The sequence below is a fragment of the Ursus maritimus genome, unplaced genomic scaffold (genome assembly GCF_017311325.1).
Source record: "Ursus maritimus isolate PB19 unplaced genomic scaffold, ASM1731132v1 scaffold_12, whole genome shotgun sequence".
Taxonomy (NCBI): domain Eukaryota; kingdom Metazoa; phylum Chordata; class Mammalia; order Carnivora; family Ursidae; genus Ursus; species Ursus maritimus.
The window spans coordinates 70821944-70840504 of record NW_024423564.1 but is presented as its reverse complement, the minus strand read 5'-3'; the positions used below and the strand labels follow the sequence as shown (position 1 = coordinate 70840504).

The 18561-nt window shown below is 36.3% G+C and overlaps 1 protein-coding gene across 2 annotated transcripts in view; it reads right to left on the bottom strand.

The window, feature by feature from the left end:
* Positions 1-18561, bottom strand: part of FOXJ3 (forkhead box J3) — a 141137-nt gene that overhangs the window by 73161 nt on the left and 49415 nt on the right. For both annotated transcript variants that reach the window (XM_040627437.1, XM_040627438.1), the window contains exon 4: positions 11678-11752. In XM_040627437.1, the coding sequence (XP_040483371.1) occupies positions 11678-11752 (75 nt within the window). The remainder of the gene's footprint in view (positions 1-11677; positions 11753-18561) is intronic.

Here is an 18561-nt window from a genome sequence, read left to right as displayed (position 1 = left end):
TTGTGATAGAAGTATATATAAGATATGACAACAACATGAAGAAAGGGATAGGTAGATAAATAGAGCTGTACTGTTGTAAGATTATTACATTTGTGAAATGGGTGAAAAGAGGTAAGCAGTTAAGTGGTAGGAAGTGTGAAATATGAAGTGAAAGGTGGTACGTTATTTCTAAATAAACTCTGACAAGTTAATATTACATATTAAGCATACTAAGTCATATAGCATGACTACTAAAAAATAAAAGGAACACAGCTAAGAAGTCAATAGAGGAAATAAAAGAAAGTACTTTAAACTATTAAACCCCGAAGCATGCAGAAATGAAGCAACAAAGGAATAAAGGAAAAACAAGTTGTAACCATATGAATAATCATATTAAATATGGACTAAGCTCCCCAATTAGAAGGCAGAGAATATTAGATTGAACTTAAAAAACAAGAGCCAATGGCTATATGCTGTTTATAAGAGACATACTTCAAATATAAAAGTATGTATAAGACTAACAGCAAAATACTAAAAGATAGATACTATGAAGCTACTTAAAGCTGTGGTGGCTATATTAGAGGAAGAAAAAGTAAGCTTCAAAACAAAGAATATTTTAAGAAGAAGAACATTTCATAAAGGTAAAAGAACAATTCAGCAGGAAGGCTGTGTGTGCACAAATATTAATTTGAAATAACATTTTACATTTAGGTCACACAGACCTAAATGTGAAATCTGAAATGATAAAATCTGTTCCACCCTGCTAGTTCAGTTGGTAGAGCATGCAACTCTTGATCTTGGGGTCCTGAGTTCAAGTCCCACAAAGGGCAAAGAGATTACTTTAAAAAAATTTTAAATAAAAAAATAAAAACAAAAATAAATAAAACTACAAGATCTACAGAGGAAAGCAAGAGGAGAAAATCATTATGACCTTGGCTGATTTCCTGGACAGGGCACAAAAGTTACTAATCACTAAATTTCAAATTAGTAAATTAGACTTCATCAAAATCCAAAATGTCTACTCTTTTTAAGACACTATTATATCAAAACTACAATGACATACCACCTCACACCAATCAGAATGGCTAAAATTAACAACTCAGCAAACAATAGACATTGGCAAGGATGCGGAGAAAGGGGAACCCTCTTACAGTGTTGGTGGGAATGCGAACTGGTACAGCCACTCTGGAAAACAGAATGGAAGTTCCTCAAAAAGTTAAAATTAGAGCTACCCTATGATCCAGCTGTTGCACTACTAGGTATTTATCTAAAGGATACTAGTGATTTGAAGGGGCAAGTGCACCCCAGTGTTTAAGCAGCAATGTCCGCAACAGCCAAAATACGGAAAGAGCCCAGATGTCCATCAACAGATGAATGGATAAAGGAGATGTGGTATGTATACACATACACACACACACACACACACACACACACACACACAGGCGTGAATATTAGTCAGCCATCAAAAAGAATGAGATCTTGCCATTTGCAACACTGTGGATGGAACTGGAGAGCATTACGGTAAGTGAAGTAAGTCAATCAGAGGAAGACAAATATCATATGATTTTGCTCACATGTGGAATTTAAGAAACAAACAGATGAACACAGGGAAGGGAAGGAAAAATAAAATAAGATAAAAAGAGAGAGAGGCAAACCATAAGAGACATTGAACTCTAGGAAACAAACAGGGTTGTTGGAAGGGAGGTAGGTCGGGGGAAGGGATAATTGGTGGATGCGCATCAAGAAGGGTACATGATATAAGGAGCACTAGATGTTACATGCAACTGATGAATCACTAAACTCTACCTCTGAAACTAAAAAAAAAAAAAAATACTGAGTACCTATTAATAGAAATTATTACATTCAGCAATAAAGAAGATATAAAAATGTGAAAAAAAGGCACTATTATTTAAAAAAAGGCAAACCAGAGTCTGAAAAAATATTTATATAAATCTAAGAAAAAACATATCCAGAATATATTTTCTAAAAACCTACAGGGTGCCTGGGTAACTCAGTCACCTAAGCGTCCAACTTTTGATTTTGGCTCAGGTCATGATCTCAGGGTCGTGAAATCAAGAGCTGCATCAGGTTCCATGCTGTGTGGAGCCTGCTTAAGATTCTTTCCCTCTCCCAACCCCCTTTACATGCTCTCTTAAAAAAAAAAAAAGCCTGTTGGGTTCGTTAAAAAAAAAATTTACAATTCAATAATAATGACAACCAAATTTTAAAAAGAAAAAAAGGGCAAAAGAGTTTACAAGAACCTCCACAAGACAGGATATACAAATGACCAGTGAGCACATGGAAAGATGCTCAACATGGAAAATTTCTAGATAAAAACATAACAAGATACGACTCCACACCCACTAAAATGACTTAATCAAAAAGACAGGTGATACCATCTGTTAGCCAAGATATGGAGCAACTGGAATTTTCATGCATTGCTACTGAAAAATTAAAATACACAACTACTTTGGAAAAAGATTTGGCAGTTTCTTATAAAATTAATCTTCCACCTACCCTTTGACAGAGCAAATACTGTGTTATTCTAGGTCCACAGAAAACTTGTAAAAGAATTTCTTAGTAGCTGTTTCTAATAGTCCCCAAATTAAAACAACCCAAATGTCCATCAACAGATCAATGAATAAATGGAATACTTAGCAATAATAAAAGAAACAAACAACTGACAAATGCAATAGCATCACAGACATCCTACTGAAAGAAGTCAGACATAAACAGAGGGTACAGTTAACCCAAGAACATGCTTGGGGGCACTGACACACACACACCCCCCGCCCCTGGTCAAAAATCTACATGTAACCTTTGACTCCCACAAATCTTAACTACTAATAGCCTACTGTTGACCAGAAGCCTTACTGATAACAAAAATAGTCAATTAACATATACTTTGTATATGTATTATACACTTTATTTTTACAATAGAGTAAGCAAGAGGGAAAAAAAAATTTTTTTAAAGATTTTATTTATTTATTTGACAGAGATAGAGACAGCCAATGAGAGAGGGAACACAAGCAGGGGGAGTGGGAGAGGAAGAAGCAGGCTCATAGCGGAGGAGCCTGATGTGGGGCTCGATCCCAGAATGCCGGGATCACGCCCTGAGCCGAAGGCAGAAGCTTAACCGCTGTGCCACCCAGGCGCCCCGGGAAAATTTTTTTTTAATTTTAAAAAGAGAAAATACACTTAAAGTATTACATTTATCAAAAAATTCCATGTATAACTGGACCTGTGCAGTTGAATCCTTGTTTTCAAGGGTCAACTGTATAACGAATGATTCCATCTATGTGAAGTTCCATTATATGAGTTTTACGCAAACTAATCTACTATGGAAAACTCTACTATGGATTTAAAGATCACAATCTAAAACTGGAGCTTGTTGTAAAGATTAAGATAAAACCTGTAAAATAACTTCCTAATCTGTAAAGCAGTATACAAATGTAGACATGATTAATTCATATCAACAACTCTGGCACGGCACATTAATGTCCTCCCAAGGGAGAAGACTGCAATGTCCTAGGTGCACAGTCCCAAAGATCACAAATTAGAATCGTAAAGGTTTGAACACATCTTCCAGAAACAAATCAACCGCCAACTTCCAAGATATCCTAAAGCATGGCGCCCCTAGGTGGCTCTGCTGGAAAAGCATGTAACTCTTTTGATCTCGGGGTCATGGGTTCGAGCCCCATCTTGGGTGCAGGATTACTAAAAAAAAATAATAAAAAATTTAAAATGTACATCTATCCATCCTAAAACAAAGATTAATTCTAGAGAGGGGAAAAAAGTGGCACCCAATTGAAAACTAGGTAGCATTCTTAAATTGAAGTGAAGAAACAATAATACTGATAATTCATCAACTTCAGGAAAATTCAGGTAATCAAAATATAGAAAATGATCCAGAAATAAAGATGTGCCAAAGACCAGCAATGGACTTAAAATACCTTTATTTTCCTCATTACAAAATATTTATCACTTAAAATAAAGTACAATTATCTTGATAACTTATTTCTGATTGAAATTTTATGTCAAATAAGAAGTACCCTGCTCTATCACACACTAATCTGAACTTTCTTTAACAGCCTTCAGATTAAAAACAGCCTAATAAAAACACCATTATCTGGGGCATCTTGCTGGCTCAGTTGGTGAGCATGAGATTTTTGATCTCAGGGTTCTGAGGTTCGAGCCCCACATTGGGCATACAGACTACTTAAAAAAATTCTTAAGAAAAAGAAAAAGCCATTGGGGTGCCTGGGTGACTCAGCTGGTTGAGTGTCTGTCTGCCTTCAGCTCGGGTCATGATCATGGGGTCCTGGGATCGAGCCCCACATGGGACTCCCAGCTCAGCGGGGAGCCTACTTCTCCCTCTCCCTCTACTCCCCCTTCCCCTGCTCATGCTATCTCAAATGAATAAATAAAATCTTTTTAAAAAGTGCCATTATCTGATTAAAAAGACAAGAAGTTACTATTTATTTCATATTCCTGGGGAAAGCAGTCCCTATCATAAATTACTAACCATTCCAAATGGCTAAATCTGTGAATTTTCCATTTTTGGTTTTAACTACCCCTATTGCCAAATATACACGTTCACTGGTAAAGTAAATCATCCTAGACTATTCTCTGATCATCCTTAACTCTCAAGGCACATCATCAGGAGCCTCAGACACAATACCGAATCCCTTCTGTCCCTGACTTCTTTGGCTTCACGCTATGTCTCAATGTTTTATTTCTCTCCCTGTTTAGATTTGCCAATCCAGTTTAAAAGGGTTTGTGGTTTTTGTTTTTGTTTTTTTTTACCTTCCAACATCTTAGGATGCTGGTAAATGCCTGGTAACTGCCCATAGCTCTGCGGTAGAGCATCTGCATGCACCATATAGAGTGAACATACTTCCCAATTTCAATCTTGGTTTACACCTATTGCCTAAGCATAATTAGGAAACACACCCTTTCATTCTTCTAAGTTTCTAGTATGGACTAGAAGTTAAACAGTCACTCTACTCAGACCACAAAAATAGACAGTAAAAAGTCAAATATACTCAAAGGCAAGCAGCTTGGCTGGCTAGTTGGCTGAATGAATGTTTGGACAAGAACCAACCCAATGCCAACTCAGGTCCTTGGAACATTCTTCTTGAACAAATGCAGGCTTTCATTACTTATATTTAAATTAAGTAAATGTATTTATTAAGTAAATGTGTATTATATATTAATATAAACATATTAAACATTTAAATATATTAAATATGCTTGTATAATATATTTAAATGTCACAAATAAATATATATTTAAATATATCAAATTAAGCTAAGTGTTAAGAAAGACTGTTAAGGAATTCACTCTTAATCACTGGATTAAAAATACTACATAATTAGCATACTGATTGTAGTGAACAGTTCCTTAAATGTTAAGGATACTTAAAAACAGTACCTTCTATTAAAGGATTAATAAGTTGGCCATATCTTGTTTTTAAATCATCAGTGCCTCAGCTTAGTCCTTTTGGAAATTATTTTTTTTAAGTTGAAGAAAATAAAGCTTTACTCTATCACGATTGATTTCCAAGAGACAGAATGCGCATCTATATTTAACATAACCCACAAAACAGTTGAATATGACTGTTCTAGGTTATTAGTTAGGTTAATTCAACATTGTCTTGAATCTCAGTATTTCTCAGTATTAACTACTGAGTCTAAGCCTAAAAGAAAAGAATTTGATGGTCAAATGAAATTATGATTGACAACAACCCACATATTCTTCAAACGGTGATTAAACGTGGTAAATCAACAAAATATATAAAACAGAACAATGAACTGCTAATATAACAACATGGATGGATCTCAAATGCATTGTGCTAAGTGAAAGAAGCCAGACCCAAAAGACCACCTATTGTATGAGTCCCACTTATATAAACTTCTGGAAAAGGCAAAATTATAGGGAAAGAAAACAGATCAGTAGTGGCCCGGGGGTGGAAGAAAAGGCTGACTACAACAGACAATAATGTTCCATATCTTGATCACAGTGTTGGTTAAATTGTTTGCTTTTGTCAAAACAACTAGAATTATACATCGAACAGTGAATTTTATCATATTAATTTTTAAAATTAATTTGTTGACAAAATACTATTTTTTAAAGTAGTTTAGAGACAGAAAAAATAGGAGGCCGGCAACAACAAAATGTTACTTCCCACCCTTAAAAAGAGAAGAGAGAATACGGCACATGGAAATAAAAGGCCATTCGAACTCAACTGCCTTAACCAAGTTTACTGTTACGATTCTACGACAGCACTTCTTTCTGTTTCTGCAATGTTCTCTCTGTCTTTGATCCTCATCTCTTGTTTAACTCAATCTTTCAAATCTCTTCGAATGCCTGTGCTTACTCTGGGCTTTCTAACCTTGCTTTGTCTTCTGAACCATCTCACATTCATAATCCACCTTTGCCTTGGTGGTACTCCCTGGTACCAATCCTTTTCTTCACTCTTGGGACTTCACAGGAGTACAGCAGTCCACCCTCTTATCCCCAGTTTCACATTCTGCAGTTTGTCATGACTGCAGTCCAGATGACGATCCTCCCCCTAACATATCGTCAGAAGGTCAAGAAGAGCCTAATGCTCCATCACAACCCTCCATCATTCACCTCACTTCATCTCACCATAAAGGCACTTTATCATTTCATATCACCCACAAGAGAGGGAATAGAGTATAATAAGGTAGTTGTGTGGGGGATGACATTCACATAATTTTTCCTACAGTATGTTACTAAAATTGTTCTATTTTATCATTAGTTATTACTATTATCTCTTACTATGCTTAACTTATAAATTAAATTTTATCATAGATACATATGTACAGGAAAAAGACATACGTAGGGTTTGGTACCATCCACAGTTTCAGGTGTCCACTGGGGGTCTTAGAATGTATCCCCTGCAGATAAGGGGGGACTACTGTACTTACATTAATTCCCTTAATTCCTGATTCTATCTCAACTTTGTTCTCACTGGTCCCCCAGCTCAACTTGATCATGTCCTCTTCTCAGCCTTCAAGTGGGGCTCTTACCTACCATGAGTTAAAACCACACAAAGGTTATTAATTTTATCTATCATTAAAATGCTTCAGAAGTGGCAAACTCTAAAACATCCCTTGAAATCCTACCAGTGTTTTTTCAATCAAATAAATAAGATGTCCTTATTTTTGTCTAACCAAACTCTTGCTCTTGTCTTTAAATCCCATTTCCTATTTGGTTTTACACAAAGACAAACAGATCAAATTCTTCACAAAAAATCATGTATCTACTTTGAGACTAGTATTAAAATTACACTCTTATCTTCCTTCTTCAGGGTACATACCTGTGATTCCTGCAACACAGTTAATCACTTAATGTTACATCTTACGTACTTTCAAACCTCTCTAGTTCTTCTACATCTTTTAACAAATAAAGTGACCAAAACAGGATACCAATGAATAAGAAACAATTCATAAATAAATACAACACAATACTAACATGGGCCAAAAAAGAAAACTGAAAAAAAGAGATCAGTCAACTACGCTATGGTCCCCATACTATGACAGAGGACAAGAATAGAAAAAAATTACAGTCTCAGAAATTCTGAAAGTTAATTCTCTAGCAGTGGAAGTTGTTGTTTCCTCACAAACCACTCAGATTTTCACAGCCAACAAGCCTTCGAGACCTTTCCATCCCCAGGCAAGAAAAAGCATCCCCCGCCCTCCACCCTGAAAAGCTCTTCTTACTATGAATTCACTGAAGATATCTCTCCCAGAACAGGCAGGTGGCCCTCATGGGGTCTTCTTAGCTACCACCTCAGTTCTATTAGAACCCACTGCTGCTAACTAATTATACAACTTCCTATAATCTTTTATTTCCTTTAAAATCAAAGGCTCATTTTTCTGAGGTGAAGAAGAGAGAAAAGGGTTGAGAAAAGAGGAAGGGAGAAAGCAAAGAAAGAGAACTCTATTTTTTTAAGTGAATTTAGCTGACAGGATTCGTTTTTCCATAATGTGAAAATATACCTTCAAGATAATTAAGAGGCATGTGTGAACTTTAACAACAATTAGATCACAAGATAGAAATACAGAAAATAAAGCTAATAAAAAGAGAAAAGATAAAAGACAGAAATTTAAAAAAATGGAGATAGACTACAAGATGCAGAAACAGAGTTGTAATCAGGAAAAGAAAATAGAAATCTGTCCCCAAAACAGGCAGCAGAGTTATGGATGCAAAATGTAATTTCATTTTGTGTTTCTTTTTAAAGAAAGCAATAATGTGGCTATTTGAAATTAGTTTCGGGGAACATAAGACTGATTTCAGCCCATTAATGTACACGGAAGAGATTCAAATATTAAGGGATTTTATGACAAAGACTTCTAGAAAATGAAGGATTGAGTCAGGAATAAATAGCCATATGAAAACATCTGTAATTCAACAATACTCTTCCAAGTTTAGGCTGGCCTTCATAGCCCTCTGGTGATACACTGAACAGGAGGCTATACAAATAAAAATACAGGGAAGAAGATCCTGGATGTGCTACTTCCACCTCTATCTCTTGGACCCATGTGAGTCATGGCAGCAGCTAGTAAAATCCTAAGGGGTTAAAGTCCACCCCATACCCAAGACCAAAAACTACTCCCACCCCACCTTGGCTCAATGGTTTTCTCCCACTGTGGTGAGGGTGGTTTTGGAAAAGCTCCTCAAATGCCAGGAAACACTGTAATACAAAAAGAAAAAACAATTCATAAGTACCAAAACTTAACTAACATTTTGGCCTCCCTCTCACGGAAGATTGGTATAGAGGAAAAAGCATTAGTCTAGGAACCAAGGAACTAAGAAACCAAGTATATTCTGCTTATTCAGCATTCATTCTAAGATGCTTGCTATATTCCAGGTGACTTGGTAGGGGAGGACATCAAACACTCCCTTTCTGCTAAGGGTTAGTAAACTAGTAGAACATAAGCCAGAAGCTCCTGATGGTCATCTCTGCCATGAACTGGGCTGAAAAAAGAAGCCATCAGAGAAGCTAGCAGAACTAAGGGACTCTGGTAGACTAAAGAGATATTCCTGGTGACACAATTTAAGAACCAGGCTCCAGTTCTTCCTGTAGATATTTTCTCCCTTAAGTTGGTCTGTAATGGGTTTCTGTGACTGCAACTAAGTCTGGCCAATACACTTGGGTTCTAATTCCACACTGAATCTGGACAAGACATTCCTCACTTAATGGCCTTATAGTTTCCTTTTCTATCAAATGGATCTGAGGTTTTTCAAAGTGTTTTTTAGGCAATGGGATTGTTAAATAAAAATCGTATTCTGATATCAAAAATTAATATGGCTTTATTCATATAAGTGTATTTTATCGAGATACAATTTACATTTACTTCTGACCAAGATAAATACGAACAATGGATATTTAAATCTCACCTTGAGACTGAAAATAAAAATGTCTCTATTAGTATAATGTACTTTATAAGATTAAATGTATAGTATTTACTATTATGACCAAAATTACTGAAAACAATGATGTGCTTTGATTAAAACAAAACTTTAAAATTGGAGACCAATGGTCAAAGTTGAAATCTGTTATTAACCTCTCAGGATTCTATTTATTTCTGTATTTTGTTTTGGTTGAACATTAGTTAAGACAATCCTGATTCAAAAAGAATAGTTTGCAAAGAGTAACATATGTTTTCCACATATGCCTTATCCCACAATACTATTTAATTAAAGGTGGAGAAAAGTCTTGGGTTCTGCACAAAAGAAAACCTGACAGCACAAGTCTTTTTAAATCTCCAACTGGTTAAGACTTAGTACATAACATAGTAAAACATTCAGGTATGTTGGTTTATATTTTAATGATTTAAACCTCATGTAAAAATTAAATCTGAACCAACTGTTTACAGTATTCAATTAATGCTCTCAAAGAATTCTAATAATCTCTAAATTCTTTGAAGAACATTTTCAGTCAGATTCATATATACTCACTGCCCATCAGAAACTGTAATGAAGCAAATATAAAAAGTTATAATTCCTTTTTTTATAATAAACCTGCTTTAAAGAAAATAAACACAACCTTGGAGAATTATGAACACAGACAAACAATAAATTGGGTCAAATAAGAAGACTATAATAATAATCTATTCAATCTTACTGAGAACCAATTTGATGGGGCAGATCACAGAAGGTGCTATAAAATATCCATTATTTAAGAGTGCCCTCTTTACAATGGAAATGAATAACTCTCCATCTCTAACCTCAAGAAGTTATCAATCTAGCAGATGATACAATACATTCATTCATTCAACAAGAGAGTCTCCTCAGTGACACCAGCCACTGTGCAAGCAACTGGAGCTAAAAAGTGAACAATATATATATGACCCCTACCCTCATAAGTTAAGATTTTAACCTAAGGAGAGTAGATAATCAATAAAGATTTTAAACAAGGAGAAAGCGTAATTATGTTAACATTTTTGAAAGACAGCACTGGCTACTATATGGAAGTTACTATAAATTGGAGGTAGTAACCCAAGGATAGACTGGTTAGGAGCTACTGCAATGATGACAAAGTAACAGGAAATCAAAAGAGGGAACAACCTCAGCTGAAGTACGCAGAAACAAAAAAACTTCAGAGAAGTAAGGCTATAGCTCAACCTTAAAAGATCCAAAGAATAGGCCAGACAAGTAGAGCAAGGGAGTTTGTACACGAAGAGAAAATCATATGAAAGGCAAGCTTGGGGAACTTCGAGTAGATCCTCAGATTGCGTCTTGAATGTGAATCACAGCTAGAAAGGTAGATCAAGGAAAAGCTTAAAGGGTACTTGATAACACAAGGAAACATCTCCAAGACACTGGGGAGTACTTTTAAGCAGGGTGGTAACACAACCAGCTTTACATTTTAGAAAGATTCTTCCAGGGATGGTTAGCTTAAAAAGACTGTTTGTCTGGTTAAAAAGTCTAACCAGCCAAACAACAACACGTTTGCCAACAGATACACTATCTCGAAGTCCTAATCTAATAATTCATCATAACAACCAAATTACAGTCCAAAAAAGTACTTTGAGTTTTAGAAACCAAGTAACTAGTACCAAGTTCAGGCTGCACGGCAGTTGATATGACTATTAAAACCAAAAAGAAGGGAAGTCTCTATAGACAAAATACTAAAAGTGTAATGGTGGCAGGAGATAAATGGAATGAAAAGGAAAAAAACAGTAACTAAGAAAATAGGGAAATAACAGAGAATTTTATTTCAGGGTAAGAATTACTTACACTTGCTGTGTCAAGATCTACCAAATCTACCCCTTCTATGCAATAAGTAATAAATTATGGCTCCTGACAAGCAGTTCAAAAATCAAATTTAACTTAATACACAGTACTTAAGAAAATAACCAAACAAAAACTAAATTAGAAGCAGCAAACTATTACAGAGGACCAGCTGTACACTAGCTAACTTCCCAATGCTTAAAAAGAAAGCTCTCTGGCTGGTTGGTCCTTGAAGATGACCAACTACAATGGGGATGACTTGGGGTAAGGTGAAGGAGGATCAGGAAGGTTCCTGACCAATGAACCAGACAAGTTCTTCAGCGCTCTCATCCCATTCTCTTTCTCTATATACAACAGATATTACTCAGATACAAACATGACAACAGATATAATGAAGAATCCAATTACTTTATCTCAAGATAATGAATCCTACCTTTCCAGGGTCATCCTTTGATCGAGGCACTTTAAGGAAACACTTGTTCAGTGACAGATTATGTCGTATGGAATTCTGAAATTAAAGAAGAAAAGCCACAGGGTCATTGGAATCCAAAAAACAAAACCCACCTTTAAAAACAGAATCAGAAGCCTAAATACCTCTATTCCTAGAATACAATTCCAAGTGGAATAAGCTTTTTAAATGAACTTCAAATTTAAACCTGATTTTCAAATTATGAACACGGCAAAGAAAAGTAGCTATTGGGAAAGACAGCTTCTAGTAGACTTTACAAAACTCCAAATAATGAAATATATATCCTATTTTAAATGTTTATTAAGACCTTTTTAGGAAGATCTAATCATAGGAAGATACCTCTGATTAATGTTAAATATTAAATACCAAATATAAAATTGTATACGCATTATGACTTTAATTGTATTTATTTATTCATTCCTTTTTTTTTTTTTTAAAGTAGGCTCCACGCCCAAGGTGGGGCTTGAGCCATGACCCTGAGATCAAGAGTTGTGTGCTCTACCAACTGAGCCAAGCAGGAGCTCCTCATTCATCCAGAATGATTCTTAGAATAAGCCAAAATGCAAAATGAATTATAAGTTATGATAACTTTTCTTTTTTTTCTTTCCTGCAATGTTCAGATAATCTACAAGGCACATGTATTGTTTTCTAATGAGATAAAAAAAATGTTTAAGCAAAAAAAAAGTCACTGCTCCATTACAAGAATATACAGAAGCCAATTAGGTTCTTACTTCAATCTATAAGAAAACACATGAGAAGATACTGACTACAGAGGACTAGCAAGAACATCTAGGTTCATCAATACAGCAAGAAAGAATAACCATCTTGAATGGCAAGAAAATGCACTTGGAGACCAGAAGAATCTATGAAACAGGAAATCTTTTCATGAATAAGTAGGACTGTATAACAATTTTTACCAAAAATACCCAAAAGCCATTTCTTTTTAATGAAATGCTGCAAAATCCATTCCATAATTTTTATGCCAAACAGCCAGGTATTTGGTGGAAAGGGGCTCCAACAGCTTTTAACCACCACTTAAGAATTTTAGGAGAGCACTGTGGGCATATCTTATTTTTTTAACATAAAATTCAGAACTCTAACAACAATGCCTATATGAAAACTTCCCTCTCATAGAGGAATACTGGGATTACAAAAGTTCTTTTAAATGACCACAGAATATAAATTCAAGCCTATCTTAGTACCAAACATCAATTTCAAACTTATGAACGGAAGTTCCACTTCTGCTTGGGATACCCTCCCAAAAAATGAGAAAACAATGGGTAAGCCAAAACAAAACAAAAAACCTATTTTTGAGCCACATCAGAGCTGAAGCTGCAAGACAGCCCAACAAATTAAATTCCTAAGAAGGACAAGCCCATTCAAGGAAAAAGCAGACAAACCGTCTCACCTTTTTGGCAGAGTGTGGGAGAAAGAAGTGGCCATCATCCAAGCATCCAATAAGCTAGCTAAAATTTATGAAGTCCAGCACGCGCTGGTGTGTCACTTTAGAATAGCAAGGGCCCATCAGTAGACTGGACACAACCAGGAAAAGGCTGATATTTGGAGGACAGATCAACAGAAATTATCCAAATTGACACACATGCGTGCACAAATACTTAAAAAATACACAAACACACACACACACACACACACACACACACACACACACACCATTCAAGAACTATGGAACAGTATATGTAATGTGAGTCCCAGAAGGAGAAAAGTATGAAGCAGAAGAAAAATGTGAAGAAGGCACAGCCAAGAATCTTCTGAAAATAATGCAAGACATCAAATCACAGATGCAAGAATTTCAGAGAACACCAAACAGAAGAAATTAAATAATTCACACACCTATATTCATTATAGGTCAAAATGGTGAAAATCAAAATGAAGAGAATATCGTGAAGGCAGCAAGAGGAAAAAATTATGTACAGAGGAGTAAGATGAAAATTATAGCAGACGTCTCAAAAACTGCACAAGTCAGAAGACAACAGAGTGACATCTCCAAAATACTAAAAGAAAAAAGTATCCTATATGCAGTGAAAATATCTCTCAAAAATGAAGGCAAAATGAAGACTTCCAGAAAAGCAAAAGCTGAAAGAATTTATTTTTTGTAGTGCCAGTTGGCTGGTAATGTTATACGGAAGTTCTTCAGGCAAAAGTATAACAAAAAGAAAATTGGATCTACAAAAAAAAAAAAAAAATAGTTCCAGAAATTATAAAAATGAAGGTAAATTTTAAAAATACTTTTTCTTATTTATAACATCTTTATAACTATCTAAAGAAAATATAATTTTCAATTATGTGGTTTATAACATATAAAGGAAAATGTATGACAACAATAGCACAAAGGATGAGTCAAAAGAATTAGAAATAATAAGGTTTATCAAGTTCTTACACTACAGATAAAATGGTATATTTGAAAGCTGACTGTGATAAGATAAAGATACATGTGGTAAACCCTACAGCAGTCACTAAAATTTAGGAAGAGATATAACTAATAAAATAATAGCAGAGATAAAATGGAATCATAAAAAACAGCCCAAGTCTAAAAAAAGACAAGGAAGAAAAACTAATAAAACAAACTGGAGTTCATCTACCCACCTTAAAAGTTCAAGATGAGGGGGAAAAAATCTAGACAGTCACTATTTTTTTTTTTCTAAATGGCCTGAGGGGAAGGACTCTACTTGGAGCTTCCTCCTCTACAAAAGGCTTAATTGAATGTTGGAAATCATCAAGGCTCTGCCCTAAGTCCTTTTTTCATTTCCACATTTACGGCCAATGTAATCTCACCTACAGAAATGGCTTCAATGACCATCTGTGACAAACTATCTGGACCTCCAAACTACACCTGTCTCCTAAGCTCCTAACATATATTTTCAAGAATCTACTAGACATCTCCAGAAACACCTTAAACTCAATTATGTTTAAAATTAAACTGAATCTTTATCCCCAGTGTGATCTTCCAGTTTTCTCTTCTCAGGTTAAAGACAGTTATTCACGTAACGCTCCAATCAGAAAGCTTTAAGACATCCTTAATTCTTCTCTTTTCTTCACCAACTAAAATAAATCTGTTACCCAATCTTAAGTTTACCTTTGATCTACCTACTCCATCCCATCTCTCCTGTCACTATCTCATTCCAGGACATCATTCTCACCAAAAATAGTGCAATAGCTTCCTAACTGGTGTTGTCCTCCACCATCCTCTCTGTCCCTCCTCCACCATGCTCTACCCTGCAGGGAGTGATCTCCTCACAAGGTAAATTCAATATTACCCCTTCACTTAAAACTTTTCAATGACGTCCTATTGCACCTAGGATAAAATCTAAAATCCTTAACAAAGCCTCCAAAGACCCTTCATAATCTGACCCTACCTCCCTATCTTGCTGTCTACACTCATCCCCCCTCCAATGTTCTTTCTCACCTCTCGGCTTTCTATGTGTTGCTTCCTCTGAAAAGATGACTGCCCACCCCCACCCACCGAGTTACTCCATCCCTTTCACCTGAGTCTACTCAACTTTCAATTCATTCTTGGCTTAAACATCAGTCCTTTAGGGAAGTCCTTTCTGACTTTTCTCAATAGGTTAGGTCTCATTGTAATAAACTTCCTTATCACCCTGGATTTCTCATCACACTTGTAATTATTTGTTTAATGGTGTTCTTCCCATATACTGCATCTTATACCAAAATGTAACTAGGCTACATGAGGTGGGGACCTTGTCTATCAACTCAGAGTCTAGAACATAATGCCACTCATATGGTAATCACAAATCTGTTGAAAAAAATACCAAAAGCATATTTAGAAAATTAAAATACCCAGAGAAAAGGGCGCCTGAGCGGCACAGTAGGTTAAGCATCCAACTCTTGGTTTCAGCTCAGGTCATCATTTCAGGGTCATGGGATCAAGCCCTGCATCAAGCACCGTGTGGAGCTTGCTTAAGAATCTACCTCTCCGGGGCGCCTGGGTGGCTCAGTCGTTAAGCATCTGCCCTTGGCTCAGGGCGTGATCCCAGAGTCCTAGGATGGAGCCCTGTATCGGGCTCCCTGCTCCGTTAGGAGCCTGCTTCTTCCTCTCCTACTCCCCCTGCTTGCTTCCCTCTCTCACTGGCTATCTCTCTGTCAAATGAATAAATAAAATCTTTAAAAAAAAAAAAATCCCCCCCCCACCCCACATGCGTGCCTGCATGATATCTCTCTCGCAAACAAATCTTTTTTTTTTTTTTAAAGATTTTATTTATTTATTTGACAGACAGAGAGACAGCCAGTGAGAAAGGGAACACAAGCAGGGGGAGTGGGAGAGGAAGAAGCAGGCTCCTAGCAGAGGAGCCTGATGTGGGGCTCGATTCCAGAACGACGGGATCATGCCCTGAGCCGAAGGCAGACACTTAAGGACTGCGCCACCCAGGCGCCCCTCTTGCAAATAAATCTTTAAAAAAAAAAAAGACTTTTAAATACCTAGAGAGATACAAAAGTCAAAACATGAATATACACACACACAAAATTAAGAAGAGATTACTTCACACCTCACATCTTGGCCAGACCCTACCTCTAATGACTCCAAGAAAAGAAGTTAGAATAGAGAAGTAGACATAATTTAAATGGTGTAGGTTAACCTGGTGAAAAATGGCCCAGGTTAAATAACTAATTAAGGCATACTGCGTGGCCTTAAAGACCCCTGCCTCAGAAGTGGTTTCTCAAAAGTATAAGCTATCTGGACTACAATCAATTAAAATGAATTTTAATGCCGATTTCTAGGCTCCATCCAAGATGACTAATTCAAAATCTCTGGAGTTGTAACCCAGGAATCTATATTTTAAGAACACTCTAAGTGATTTTTATTTTAAACTTAAACTTTAAACTGGCACCTCCAATTCAAATTAACCACCATATTCCTATCTGCATCTCTTTTTCCCCCCACTGTGAGAGCCCTGGTTCCCCCACATCAATACATGTACTCATGTGTTCTATCCTACCATGCACATTAAAACAGTTTCAGAATGCTCCCAACTTCCCAACGTCTCACCTTGGGGTTACTGGAGGTACAGGCTGCCTCTAGTGAAAAACCACTAGACAAATCTATTAAGTAAAGGTTATAATTTCTTTGCAATTCTTTTCAATCTTAGTATGTATCCCATGAAAATACAGAATGCTCTTTTCAAAAGTTTCTTGAATTTTTTTCTCTGTGTGATTATGTTATCCATTTGATATGATGTATGGCTTGTTTCTGCTTATATTCAGTTCTAAGGTTTCCTTTTTCCATCCTTTTTGATTTTGTATATATATATTTTTTGAATATGTAAAACATTTACATGGTTTAAAACTAAATAAAAAGTATACTCGAAATCTTATTCTCTTCTATATGCCTTCCACCTCGGTTCCATCCATCCTCTATAGGTAACTATGTTCACTACATTTCTAGTTTATTACTGCTAAGTTTCTTTTTACAACAATAAATATATATATTTTTCTTTTTCTGCCTACATAAAAAGTAGAATACACCCCCACATATACATAGCATTCTTTTGTATTTTTCTTTTTACTACCCTAAACTCTAGTAAAGGTTAATTTTCTTTAGTAAAGTGAATAGCACACAAAAAAATTAAACTCCTGGGGCACCTGGGTGGCTCAGTCGTTAAGCGTCTGCCTTCGGCTCAGGTCATGATCCCAGCGTCCTGGGATTGAGCGCCACATTGGGCTCCCTGCTCAGTGGGAAGCCTGCTTCTTCCTCTCCTACTCCCCCTGCTTGTGTTCCCTCTCTCGCTGGCTCTCTCTCTCTCTCTGTCAAATAAATAAATAAATAAAAATCTTTTTTAAAAAAATTAAATTTCTTTTTCTCTAGTTCAGATTACAAAATCATCCCATCATAGAAATTTAAAGAGTGTTTTTAAAACTCTTCTGGAATATTCAAAGAGTTATTTTTAGCATGTAATCTCCCTTCAATGCCCTAGCACAAAATGAAAGGGAGTTTTACCTAAATATTAAAGTACTATTTGAATCCTTTCAAACGACCATGGCAACATTTTCTCCTCTGGGTGACAGAAGAAAATAGTGAGCAGCAGATTGTAGGAGTGTGCAAAACAAATCTAAGGACAGCAAATTGTAAAACACGAAAACAGAGTTCGGACCTGAGCAAAGGAGGAGATAAACCATTTTCCATTTGTCTCCATTTGCAATGTTTAAACTATTTCTCCGTTTACAAAAATAAAATCAGAAACAATCCTGGGGCGCCTGGGTGGCACAGCGGTTAAGTGTCTGCCTTTGGCTCAGGGCGTGATCCCGGCGTTCTGGGATCGAGCCCCACGTCAGGCTCCTCCGCTGTGAGCCTGCTTCTTCCTCTCCCACTCCCCCTGCTTGCGTTTCCTCTTTTGCTGGCTGTCTCTATCTCTGTCAAATAAATAAATAAAAATCTTAAAAAAAAAAAAAATCAGAAACAATCCTGACAAGTTCTAAGCACATAAAATTGGGTGGAAGAGACTTTTTTAAAAGAATAAACACGAGACAGCAATCCCTAGAAATATTAAAGATCTAATATCTAAATCAAGAGATTGGACCAATCTCTTGGGTTCTAAAAGTGACATAATCCTTCACCTACTCTCATTTCTCCCCTTTCCCCTTCTTTCCTCATTATATCTAAACCATTATCTTCCAGTTGAAACTGTTATCAGTTACTTCCAAACCAGTTTCAGGCCCTGAGCTGGGCTGGCCAGCAGCACGAAACTCAGCAGAACGGACCTGGCACTCTAAGGTGGATGTACACTTGGAGCTGAGGTCGGACAGTAAATGCGGTATGTAACTGACCTTCATGTACTTTTCACTACCAAATCCAGACCAAGCTCTTCAGCTCGGCA